This window comes from Ranitomeya variabilis, chromosome 4, assembly GCF_051348905.1.
Source record: "Ranitomeya variabilis isolate aRanVar5 chromosome 4, aRanVar5.hap1, whole genome shotgun sequence".
Lineage (NCBI taxonomy): Eukaryota > Metazoa > Chordata > Amphibia > Anura > Dendrobatidae > Ranitomeya > Ranitomeya variabilis.
The window spans coordinates 16245845-16259203 of record NC_135235.1 but is presented as its reverse complement, the minus strand read 5'-3'; the positions used below and the strand labels follow the sequence as shown (position 1 = coordinate 16259203).

General features: G+C 49.0%; 1 protein-coding gene across 2 annotated transcripts in view; it reads left to right on the top strand.

The window, feature by feature from the left end:
- SHOC2 (SHOC2 leucine rich repeat scaffold protein) overlaps positions 1 to 13359 on the top strand; it is a 51355-nt gene that overhangs the window by 29176 nt on the left and 8820 nt on the right. For both annotated transcript variants that reach the window (XM_077258041.1, XM_077258042.1), the window contains exons 3-7: positions 4810 to 4947; positions 8230 to 8360; positions 10878 to 11066; positions 12574 to 12696; positions 12783 to 12920. In XM_077258041.1, coding sequence (XP_077114156.1) covers positions 4810 to 4947; positions 8230 to 8360; positions 10878 to 11066; positions 12574 to 12696; positions 12783 to 12920 — 719 coding nt within the window. The remainder of the gene's footprint in view (positions 1 to 4809; positions 4948 to 8229; positions 8361 to 10877; positions 11067 to 12573; positions 12697 to 12782; positions 12921 to 13359) is intronic.

The following is a 13359-nucleotide window of genomic DNA, read 5'->3' as shown; positions in this document are numbered from 1 at the left end:
TTTCTAGAAGAAAGCAGCCATGTTTCCCTTTAAGGGCGGAGTTTTCTGTGTCCCCTGAATACATTGTATCCACTCAATGTAGCAATCTGTAAACAGATGTTTGTTTCCGTTATCTGATACAAAGTCTTTCCAGTAGGAGCCTTGTCTACGGTAGTGATGATCGCTGCCGGCAGCGGAGGGTTAACACTGTCATCTCGCCGCTGCCGAGCGCTGACCTCCCGCCAAGACTCTCCGCTTCAGTGCAGGGTAAAAATTATTTTCCGTTGACATCAGATTCCCAGCGTCAGGATCCCGAGATCGGTTCATCATGCTTCCAGAACTCGCTGCCCTCACCTTCCAGAGACTGGGCCGAGCGGCAACGAGGGTCTCCCACCCCCAGACTGGACATCTACGATGGTCGCCCCGTCTAGATTAGTGGATCCCACAATAATAATCTTTCTATTGGCGGGTTTAATTTAGACCGATTTGAGATGACACAGAGTGACGAAAACTCAGCTAACCAACCAAGTAGATAGGAATAAGACCCTCTGTGTAGTGAGACACTCTGGACATCCCACATCGTTAGTCCTGGCAGATCTATGCCCTCCACCCCAGAGAGCCCCCCAAACCAAGGCACAGTGCATGGGACGTGCTTCTGCCGTCCCACATAGATTTCATGGGTGGGAGCTGCGCTGCCCTCCTGATAATTCGCAGCTGGCTGACCCAGATGTGCTGCGTAGAAAGTCCCACACTCCCCGCGCTGTCCCACCACCTCAGATCTCCTCTGACCTCCCTGGGTCATCAGGACAGAGACTCCATCCATCGCTGTACGTGCTCCTCTCCACCGCCCGGTCTCACCTGCAGCCCCCTCTGTCACTGACCTGTAAATGGGGTCTTCAGTGATTCTGGGGTATTGGGCACTTGCTAGATTAGCCATCTCCTATCTGGGGTTCTCCAACTACTGCTAAAGTACCAGCATGCCCTGACAGCCAGAACTATGCTTATATTTCTATACTGGTCTGGCGGCAGGACAGCAGGGTGCGTGCCAGGCGCCGCTGGGTGGGTAGTACACTTCTCAATTTTTATCTTTGCGGTAGCTATTGCCAAAACTTCTGACTGAGCCTAGCCCTTCTAGAAGACGATTTACTGGAATATTTTCTGGGTTACAAGCTCAGACACTGCAGCGTTCAGCCAGTGTGATTCCAAGATCTGGTGCATTGTGAATATTACATAATTGCGCAGAGGTTACAGACTTTTCTGAAGGGTTAAGTTCAGAAGTAACATGCTGTACTGCAGAGCTGCACTCGCTATTCTGCTGGTGCCGTCACTGTGTACATACATTACATTACTGATCCTGAGTTACCTCCTGTATTATACCCCAGAGCTGCACTCACTATTCTGCTGGTGCAGTCACTGTGTACATACAGTTATGGCCAAAAGTATTCACACCCCTGCAATTCTGTCAGACATTACTCAGTTTCTTCCTGAAAATGATTGCAATCACATATTCTTTGTTATTATTGTCTTCATTTAATTTGTCTTAAATGAAAAAAACACAAAAAGAATTGTCCCAAAGCCAAATTGGATATAATTCCACACCAAACATAAAAAAGGGGGTGGACAAAAGTATTGGCACTGTTCGAAATATCATGTGATGCTTCTCTAATTAGTGTAATTAACAGCACCTGTAACTTACCTGTGGCACCTAACAGGTGTTGGCAATAACTAAATCACACTTGCAGCCAGTTGACAAGGATTAAAGTTGACTCAACCTCGGTCCTGTGTCCTTGTGTGTACCACATTGAGCATGGAGAAAAGAAAGAAGACCAAAGAACTGTCTGAGGACTTGAGAAACCAAATTGTGAGGAAGCATGAGCAATCTCCAGGCTACAAGTCCATCTCCAAAGACCTGAATGTTCCTGTGTCTACCGTGCGCAGTGTCACCAAGAAGTGTAAAGCCCATGGCACTGTGGTTAATCTCCCAAGATGTGGACGGAAAAGAAAAATTGACAAGTGATTTCAAGGCAAGATTGTGCGGATGTTGGATAAAGAACCTCGACTAACATCCAAACAAGTTCAAGCTGCCCTGCAGTCCGAGAGTACAACAGTGTCAACCCGTACTATCCGTCGGTGTCTGAATGAAAAGGGACTGTATGGTAGGAGACCCAGGAAGACCCCACTTCTTACCCCGAGACATAAAAAAGCCAGGCTGGAGTTTGCCAAAACTTAGCTGAAAAAGCCTAAAATGTTTTGGAAGAATGTTCTCTGCCCAAAAAGCTCTACTTTTGTCTCATCTGACCAAAGGCATCAACATATAGTTTACAGGAGAAAGAAAAGAACACGGTCCCTACAGTCAAACATGGCGGAGGTTCCCTGATGTTTTGGGGTTGCTTTGCTGCCTCTGGCACTGGACTGCTTGACCGTGTGCATGGCATTATGAAGTCTGAAGACTACCAACAAATTTTGCAGCATAATGTAGGGCCCAGTGTGAGAAAGCTGGGTCTCCATCAGTGGTAATGGGTCTTCCAGCAGGACAATAGCCCAAAACACACTTCAAAAAGCAGTAGAAAATGGTTTGAGAGAAAGCACTGGAGACTTCTAAGGTGGCCAGCAATGAGTCCAGACCTGAATCCCATAGAACACCTGTGGAGAGATCTAAAAATGGCAGTTTGGAGAAGGCACCCTTCAAATATCAGGGACCTGGAGCAGTTTGCCAAAGAAGAATGGTCTAAAATTCCAGCAGAGCATTGTAAGAAACTCATTGATGGTTACCGGAAGCGGTTGGTCACAGTTATTTTGGCTAAAGGTTGTGCAACCAAGTATTAGACTGAGGGTGCCAATACTTTTGTCTGGCCCATTTTTTGGAGTTTTGTGTGAAATGATCAATGTTTTTGCTTTTTGCTTCATTTTCTTTTGTGTTTTTTCATTTAAGACAAATTAAATAAAGATAATACCAAAGAATTTGTGATTGCAATCATTTTCAGGAAGAAACTGAGTATTATCTGACAGAATTGCAGGGGTGTGAATACTTTCGGCCATGACTGTACATTACTGATCCTGAGTTACATCCTGTATTATACTCCAGAGCTGCACTCACTATTCTGCTGGTGCAGTCACTGTGTACATACATTACATTACTGATCCTGAGTTACCTCCTGTATTATACCCCAGAGCTGCACTCACTATTCTGCTGGTGCAGTCACTGTGTACATACATTACATTACTGATCCTGAGTCACATCCTGTATTATACCCCAGAGCTGCACTCACTATTCTGTTAGTATGTCCTCTGAATATATAGATGATTTTTATATTGATTTCTGTGGTTCCGCCCCTTAGTGTTTTGCACAGTGCAATTCCTCCTGTCCATCATTCTTGTGCATCCTGTGATTTTGGCCGCTGGGTTCTGGTATTTACCAAGTGATTAGATTAGATTGAATCCTGTGTATAATCTGCTCATCTGCTTTTATCTGGGATTAGCGCTGTAATTCCCATCTAAACAACACTAATGAAAATGTCGCAAGCAGCAACTGAGCAGGAATGTTATCATTCCTGAGGCCCATGACTTCAGCTTCTGGTAATCCTCCGTCTCATCCTCCCCTCCCCCCCTCTTGTCGTCTCCCCTCCCCCCTCTTGTCGTCTCCCCTCCCCCCTCTTGTCGTCTCCCCTCCCCCCTCTTGTCGGCTGCCCTCCCCCCTCTTGTCGGCTGCCCTCCCCCCTCTTGTCGGCTGCCCTCCCCCCTCTTGTCGGCTGCCCTCCCCCCTCTTGTCGGCTGCCCTCCCCCCTCTTGTCGGCTGCCCTCCCCCCTCTGTTGTCGGCTGCCCTCCCCCCTCTGTTGTCGGCTGCCCTCCCCCCTCTGTTGTCGGCTGCCCTCCCCCCTCTGTTGTCGGCTGCCCTCCCCCCTCTGTTGTCGGCTGCCCTCCCCCCTCTGTTGTCGGCTGCCCTCCCCCCTCTGTTGTCGGCTGCCCTCCCCCCTCTGTTGTCGGCTGCCCTCCCCCCTCTGTTGTCGGCTGCCCTCCCCCCTCTGTTGTCGGCTGCCCTCCCCCCTCTGTTGTCGGCTGCCCTCCCCCCTCTGTTGTCGGCTGCCCTCCCCCCTCTGTTGTCGGCTGCCCCCCCCCCCCTCTGTTGTCGGCTGCCCTCCCCCCCCCCCCCTCTGTTGTCGGCTGCCCTCCCCCCCCCCCCCCCTCTGTTGTCGGCTGCCCTCCCCCCCCCCTCTGTTATCGGCTGCCCCCCCCCCCCCCTCTGTTGTCGGCTGCCCTCCCCCCCTCCCTTGTCGGCTGTCCTCCCCCCCTCCCTTGTCGGCTGTCCTCCCCCCCCCCCCCCCCCCCCCCTCCCTTGTCGCCTGCCCTCTCCCCCCCCTCCGTTGTCGCCTGCCCTCTCCCCCTCCGTTGTCGCCTGCCCTCTCCCCCTCCGTTGTCGCCTGCCCTCTCCCCCTCCGTTGTCGCCTGCCCTCTCCCCCTCCGTTGTCGCCTGCCCTCTCCCCCTCCGTTGTCGCCTGCCCTCTCCCCCTCCGTTGTCGCCTGCCCTCTCCCCCTCAGTTGTCGCCTGCCCTCTCCCCCTCCGTTGTCGGCTGCCCTCCCCCCCTCCCTTGTCGGCTGCCCTCCCCCCCTCCCTTGTCGGCTGCCCTCCCCCCCTCCCTTGTCGGCTGCCCTCCCCCCCTCCCTTGTCGGCTGCCCTCCCCCCCTCCCTTGTCGGCTGCCCTCCCCCCCTCCCTTGTCGGCTGCCCTTTCCCCCTCCCTTGTCGCCTGCCCTCTCCCCCTCCCTTGTCGGCTGCCCTCTCCCCCCTTCCTCCTGCACTGTGTCCTCAGTGTTTTCCTTTCTGTCTCCGCAGGGGAGTTGTGTAATCTCATCACGCTGGACGTTGCCCACAATCAGCTGGAACATCTCCCAAAAGAGATTGGGAACTGCACCCAGATCACCAACCTGGACCTTCAGCACAACGAGCTCCTGGACCTGCCGGAGACAATAGGTGAGGAGTCCTCTGGGGGGCGCTGTGTGATGCAGTGTATTCGCTGCTGGGATCACTGCTCCTGTGATGGTGCAGTTATTCTGATGAACCGTCCATGCCCGGAGATGTTATTACGGCCGATTACTGAGGTTTTCCAGTTTTATTTAAAAAATAAAAAATAAAAATTTCATCTTTTTTTACTTTCTTTTGCTTTTATTTTCAATGTTCAATGAGTTTTTGGTGAGTTTTTTGTATGCTGTGTATTATGAGGACAAAATCCAAGTAACCTACCTAATTTACTCAGAAAATCTGCAACATCAAAACCTCATTGTGTGAACAGAGCCTTAGGGTACCGTCTCACAGTGGCACTTTTGTCGCTACGACGGTACGATCCATGACGTTGCAGCGATATCCATACGATATCGCAGTGTCTGACACGCAGCAGCGATCAGGGACCCTGCTGAGAATCGTACGTCGTAGCAGATCGTTTGGAACTTTCTTTCGTCGCTGGATCTCCCGCTGTCATCGTTGGATCGGTGTGTGTGACACCGATCCAACGATGCGTTCGCTTGTAACCAGGGTAAACATCAGGTTACTAAGCGCAGGTCCGCGCTTAGTAATCCGATGTTTACCCTGGTTACCATCGTAAAAGTAAAAAAAACAAAAACCGTACATACTCACATTCCAGTGTCCGTCAGGTCCCTTGCCGTCTGCTTCCCGCTCTGACTGTCTGCCGGCCGGAATGTAAGAGCAGAGCACAGCGGTGACGTCACCGCTGCGCTCTGCTTTCAGTTTACGGCCGGCACTCAGTCAGAGCGGGAAGCAGACGGCAAGGGACCTGACGGACACCGGAATGTGAGTATGTACTGTTTGTTTTTTTACTTTTACGATGGTAACCAGGGTAAACATCGGGTTACTAAGCACGGCCCTGCGCTTAGTAACCTGATGTTTACCCTGGTTACCCTGGGCCTTCGGCATCGTTGGGCGCTGGAGAGTGGTCTGTGTGACAGCTCCCCAGCGACCACACAACGACTTACCAACGATCACGGCCAGGTCGTATCGCTGGTCGTGATCGTTGGAAAGTTGCAGAGTGTGACAGTACCCTTACCCCTACTTGGGAATTTGTTTTACAGAAGTGCGGCCAAATATATGCTGGATTCATCTGAACCAGGAGGGGGTAAACAAAATCCTCGTGCCCTCGTCCATCACCTGTCCATGTCGCTGCCCCTCTCTGCCGGACCTCCCATGGCTTCATAGACCCCCACTCCGGCATGGCCTCCTATTGGTTATTCTTCACTGTTATTTCTGACATCATGCATCGAGGCCTCACCACCGGAGGCGCCATTGATGAGTGAAGCCCCCGACCTGCGTGGCTCAGCCACTATGATTTTGGGGTCTTTGATTCCTTCCCTGCCCTCCTCTTTGGGGTCCGGTGATCTGCAAGTGTCTTATACGGCTTTTTTTTAAGCTTTAATTCGCTCACAGTAGTTCCGTGCAGTTTTTAACCTGTGTCCTAAAATTTGAGTGTGGATAGGGGTCCGGCTGCCGTTACCGGGCTGCCATGTGGCCGTTCTGCCCATCTTTCACATTCTGCACTTTCCCCAGTTGTCTGCCCTGCCTGATATTTAGGCCGCTGCCTTTTGAGCCGGGAACGGTCCTCGCTTCCTCCTTGGTGACCCACAAGTGGGTGCGGAGGGAGTGACAACATGGCTGTGGTTTCCCCACTCGGCCGTGTCACAACCCTGCATGACGGTAAATGACAAACCCTGCGGTAAAGCGAGCGGCTGCAAAACTGGGCCGAAAACCTGAACGGTGTGTTGCCTTAAAGGGCCAGTCTGACAATACAGCTCGGCCGTTGTATGAGGAAAGCGCCTACACCTGTGCTGTGGATGCCTCTCCTGGAACTCCGATTGCTGTCACTGAACATAAAAAACACAAATGTTTTTATTTATTTTTTTCAGAAACTTTAATCCCTTCCTGATCATGTCCTGCTGAGGGTTTGTTGCAGTGTAGCAGGGGTGCAGAACAGTTGAGGTTTGTGTCTGGCTCAGTTGACAGCCTGTTGTGATACAGTGTAGCAAACCCTCAGCTGTGAGAAGTGTACACAGGTTAGGGCCCGTTCAGACTCGGCTTGCAGCACCGTGTATAGTGTCGGACCCCTGCAGGCTGAACTTCATTCTCTATTCTCACTCCCGGACGACCCCTTTAATGATAATACTCAGAAGTGTCGGTGCTCCCCCCAGTGGCCACTCTGATTCTAGACCTTGCGTCCCCCATAGCTAAGCAGCAGCTCGGCCCCCCGGCCCTGTTCTCACTGGGTTTTTCGTTTAATATAACAAGTGTAACTTATTAATAGACATTATCATTCAGTTCTCCTCCATTTTCAGGATCTCTGCTTGCTGTCAGTATATGAGCGCACTCTTTAGAGGCCGATAATACCGTAGAAATCTGCGATACAATTGTATCCGGCAATCACCTGTGCGCTCTCCTGATACATTGTCACAGACTGCACATCGTTATGTGCGCAGGAGCAGCGGTGTCATTCACTTCCAGCAAGCAGAGATCTGCAGAGCGGTAAAACAAAGTTTAGAGAGAGATTTAGATTTATCTTCATAAACCTAAACCTTCCCTACCTACCTTCCATGTAACCCTGCCCCCCCTCCGCCCCAGGACAAGGGGCGACGATTACCCGGATTACTGGCATCTTGTGCCGCCTTGTCTCCGTCGTGTCGGGGCAGACGGACCCTCTCAGCGCATCATCATCATCATCAGGGTCTCTCCTGGGTGTTACATATTTAATAAGGTTTAAGTGTCTCGTCTGTGGGACCTGAGAGCAGCGCTCACACCCCCCCCCCCCCACCCCCCCGGAGCAGCGCTCACACCCCGCCTCAGCGCAGACATTAACCCCATGTTCTCCAGGCCTCTCTATACATCCCGGCTTGGCTCAGACATTAACCCCATGTTCTCCAGGCCTCTATACCTCGGCTCAGCGCAGACATTAACCCCGTATTCTCCAGGCCTCTGTACCCCGGCTTAGCTCAGACATTAACCCCGTATTCTCCAGGCCTCTCTATACACCCCGGCTTAGCTCAGACATTAACCCCGTATTCTCCAGGCCTCTATACCTCAGCTCAGTGCAGACATTAACCCCATATTCTCCAGGCCTTTCTGCCCTGGGTCAGACACACTTCCCTCTCTGCGGACCATTGAGCGACGCCCGGTTAGATCAGACTTTTGGCCATGTTCTTCTGTAAGAAGTTTATTTCCATCACAATGATGTTTCTCGTTTCTTCTGACCTGTAGGAAATCTCTCCAGCCTGAACCGCCTCGGACTGCGATACAACCGGCTATCGGCCATCCCGCGCTCATTAGCGAAATGCTGCGAACTAGACGAGCTGAACCTGGAGAACAACAATATATCTACGTTACCGGAGGTGAGGGCCGACACCGAGCGCAGCTGAAGCTTCAACATATAATTTATGTATTCACTATTAGTGTCTGCTTGCTGTCAGTGAATAGAAGCATGTATTGTTTACATCCAGAGACAGAAAAGTGCAAAACGTGTGATACAAGAAATCAACAACTCAGCTGTAAGTCACTTATTATATTACATACTGACCAGGTATTATACTCCAGAGCTGCACTCACTATTCTGCTGGTGCAGTCACTGTGTACATACATTACATTACTGATCCTGAGTTACCTCCTGTATTATACTCCAGAGCTGCACTCACTATTCTGCTGGTGCAGTCACTGTGTACATACATTACTGATCCTGAGTTACATCCTGTATTATATTTCAGAGCTGTGCTCACTATTCTGCTGGTGCAGTCACTGTGTACATACATTACATTACTGATCCTGAGTTACATCCTGTATTATACTCCAGAGCTGCAGTCCCTGTGTGCATATAATACATTACATTACTGATCCTGTACTCCACCAGCAGAATACTGTGTGCAGCTCTGGAGTATAATACAGGATGTAACTCAGGATCAGTAATGTAATGTATGTACACAGTGACTGCACCAGCAGAATAGTGAGTGCAGCTCTGGAGTATAATACAGGAGGTAACTCAGGATCAGTAATGTAATGTATGTACACAGTGACTGCACCAGCAGAATAGTGAGTGCAGCTCTGGGGTATAATACAGGAGCTAACTCAGGATCAGTAATGTAATGTATGTACACAGTGACTGCACCAGCAGAATAGTGAGTGCAGCTCTGGTGTATAATATAGGATGTAACTCAGGATCAGTAATGTATGTACACAGTGACTGCACCAGCAGAATAGTGAGTGTAGCTCTGGGGTATAATACAGGATGTAACTCAGGACCAGTAATGTATGTACACAGTGACTGCACCAGCAGAATAGTGAGTGCAGCTCTGGTGTATAATATAGGATGTAACTCAGGATCAGTAATGTATGTACACAGTGACTGTACCAGCAGAATAATGAGCGCAGCTCTGGAGTATAACACAGGATGTAACTCAGGATCAGTAATGTAATGTATGTACACAGTGACTGCACCAGCAGAATAGTGAGTGCAGCTCTGGGGTATAATACAGAATGTAACTCAGGATCAGTAATGTAATGTATGTACACAGTGACTGCACCAGCAGAATAGTGAGTGCAGCTCTGGGGTATAATACAGGATATAACTCAGGATCAGTAATGTATGTACACCGTGACTGCACCAGCAGAATAGTGAGTGCAGCTCTGGAGTGTAATCAGGGAGGTAATGTATGTGATGTTTTGCCCTTGATATACATGGATGTGATTTCTGTACGTTGTGCCATTGTTTTGCTCTCTCCTGGTCCCACTTTTCTCGCCCTCTTGCTCGTACTGATGAGGTATTACGGTTACTGACATTACGGGGAGTTGGATTTTCTACATATGGCTTCATACATTAGTCATGATTGCAGCACTTGCCAGCATCTCTCCTTTGTGTAATCGCCCTCTCGCTGGATCTGTGGCTACAGACGGGAGCGCTGCTGCTCATTCTCTCCCACCTCCCATGCACGGTTTTTGGTGAACTGTTTCAGGTTCTCTTCACGCCTCATATTTAATCCTTTCTGCCATTTTCAGCATTCAGTCTCTGATATTCGGTTTTCTGCAGCATTTTCTGGGGTCATCAATGGCTTTTCTGCATTCTTGGGGTGCAGGCAGGGGGAGATCTGACCGCTTATGGAGAATAAGGGGTTAACGACTGTGTGTAATAACCTGGGATTTTACAGTAAAGTGGTAATCTCCTCTCCGCAGGATTTGCACTGATCGGCCGAGCACAGGCTCCACCGCTGCTCCATTCATTCCCTATGGGGCTGTCAGAAAAAGCAAAGTGCAGAAGAGAATGGGGCAGCGGTCGGCCATGTGCCCATCCGTTATAGTGGGGGTATAAGTGCAGAGCCCAGTGGTCGGACCCCCACCGATCAAGACGTTACCACTTATTCTATAGGCTACTGCTTATCTTGGCCAAACATCCCCTTTAAGATAGCACTACAGCGCTGGAGTCCATGGACCGGCCGCGGTGTCCTCCTGTTCTTCCATTTACTGCCAGCTAGCAGAGGTCTTACTGGCTGCAGCACTCGTCCTCATCCTTGTATGTGTGAAAGTAGCAGAAAGTTATGTAAAAGTTCTAATTAGTTTTTCTTGGCCCTTTTTAAGGCTTTATTTTTTTATTTTTTTTTTATAACTTTCCAAGGCAGAAAATCCTTTGTCCTAATGCTATGTACGCAGCTGAGGGTTTGGTACAATGTATTGGCGTGGACGATCCTCTAAACTAGAGCAGATCTGTCCAGGGGTTAGGGCTCTGTATATACAGAAGGGTTTGCATTCACTGACATGGAGCAGAGGTTTTGAAGGCGGGCAGTTTTTTTTTTTTTCTTTACGTTTCAGTTATGCGCGTAGCAGAAAATCGCCGCCGCTCATTAACCCCTTGTGTGTCTCCCCAGGGCCTCCTCTCCAGCCTTGTGAAAGTGACCAGCCTGACCCTGGCCAGGAACTGTTTCCAGTCTTACCCCGTGGGGGGTCCCTCACAGTTTTCCACTATCTACTCCCTCAATATGGAGCATAATCGCATTAATAAAATCCCGTTTGGAATTTTCTCCAGAGCGAAAGTATTAAGTAAGCTGAATATGAAGGTGAGTCCGGCTCAAACGTGGCGTCTCGTATCACAGGGCCGACCGTTTCTGACCCTGCAAGCAGATATATCAGCACATGAGTAGCCCCAAGGTGGAAAGATCAAGAAATACATTAAATCCCTTTTTGAGATGAAGAAAAAGATAAATAATTTTTAGAACAATTTTCTTAACCTTTTTTTTAGCATTTGGAAGTCACTGTAGAGCATACGTGTTACATGTTTAATCTGTGCAATTGGTAGAGATTAGTGATGAGCGAGGGTGCTGGATGAGGTGTTATCTCAGCATGCTCTGGTGCTGACCGAGTGTTATCGTGCTCTAATACTATGTCCGAGTCTCTGCAGCTGCATCTCACACGTCTTTTCGACAGCCACAACCCATGCAGCAATAGTCTGTCTGTTAGTCAATCCTCGCATGTGTGGAGACTTGAAGATATTTTTTGAGCGCGCCGAAGTCACTCAGCACCCGAGCATGACGACACCTCATCCCGGCACGTTCGCTCATCACTAGTACGGAACTTAATTTTAGATATAGCTATAAATTTATACCCCAAATTAATAATGTACGAAAAATGAACTTAGATTATTCCCCAAAATGAAACGTTTCTTACATCGCAAAGCCGCTGGCAGCCATGTTGAACTGGAATTAAAAAGTTAAACCTCATTCAGACAGTTTATTTTTTTGCAAATGAGAAAGAAATTCTTTGTTTTTCATCCGTTTTGGGTCCGTTTGCGCCATCAGTGGTATTTGCTTTTCTTGTATGCAAAAAAAAACCAAAAAAAAAACAACCTTAATTTCTCAGTTTCTCCCATTTGGTAAAATATGGACGGTGCACGGATGATGCACAGAAGCCGTCTGAGTGATATCCTCGTTTTTTTTTTTTTTAAATGGTCTCAATCACTTGAATTATGCGCGTTTCATCCACAAAAACAAACATGGTTGTTTCTTGTAGAACATAATGGGCCACGCTACATGTCCTCCCCAAAGATGCCGCAGGACCCCTCAGTTTCTGACTTTGTAGCCATTCTGGTTGTGTCCACTTAGGCTGTGTGCACACGTTGCGGATTTGGCCCTGCGGATCCGCAGCAGTTTTCCATGCGGTGTACAGTACCATGCAAACCTATGGAAAACAAAATCCGCAGTGCACATGATGCAGAAAATTCCACGCAGAAACGCAGCAGTTTATTTTCCGCAGCATGTCAATTCTTTGTGCGGATTCCGCAGCGTTTTACACCTGCTCCATAATAGGAATCAGCAGGTGTAAAAACACAGGTGAAATCCGCAACGTGTGCACGTAGCCTTACTGTGGATTGTTACTGGTGCATGCAGAGAGAAGCGAGCAGAATGGGGGGCAGCCATCACAGATATCGGGGGTCTTCATATTCCTATGATGAGAATCAATCTCCCTCCCAAAAAATACTCCTAGCTGATATTGAGCCTGAGCCCTGAGGGATCTGTGGGGTGCGGGGACTCGGCACAGAGCTTGACCAGTGGTCGTCTTCCTCCCCAGGACAATCAGCTGACGTCTCTGCCCCTAGACTTCGGGACGTGGACCAGCATGGTGGAGCTGAACCTGGCTACTAACCAGCTGACAAAGATCCCAGAAGACGTGTCCGGCCTGGTCTCCATTGAGGTGGGTGCCGGACACTGTACCGTCGTGGCGGCTGGCACGCTAGGTTGTCCTGCTCTTCTGACCCTGCTGTCTGTTTCTTTCTTCAGGTCTTAATCCTGTCAAACAATCTGTTAAAGAAACTTCCTCACGGTATCGGAAACCTGCGCAAACTGCGGGAGCTGGATCTGGAGGAAAACAAACTGGAGTCGCTGCCTAACGAGATAGCTTACCTGAAAGACCTGCAGGTAACGAGGCCATGTCCGCTGTCCGAGATGCCCCTTACTGACCGTAGTCCACCAATCTACCATCCCGCATAATGGAGACTCCGCGTCGTTACCTCCTCTCTTGATACATTTCTTTTCCATTGTTGTTCTTATATATCTTTATTTTCATTGGGGGGGGAAAGGTGGGTGATTGAAGCTTTTTTTTTTTTTCCCATATTTTTTTAAAACCTGTGTATGTGTGTATATATATATGTGTATATATATATATGTGTGTGTATATATATATATATATATATATATATATATATATATATATATATATATATTTATATTTTTTTTACTTTTCTGGTCGCCTCATTAGGGAACTTGGAGATGCGATCATCCGATTTCTTGTGCTGTCTGCAGTTCTGCCACAGAATCGCTGTATATAGCAGAGATCACGGTCCACTTTGAAGCTTTG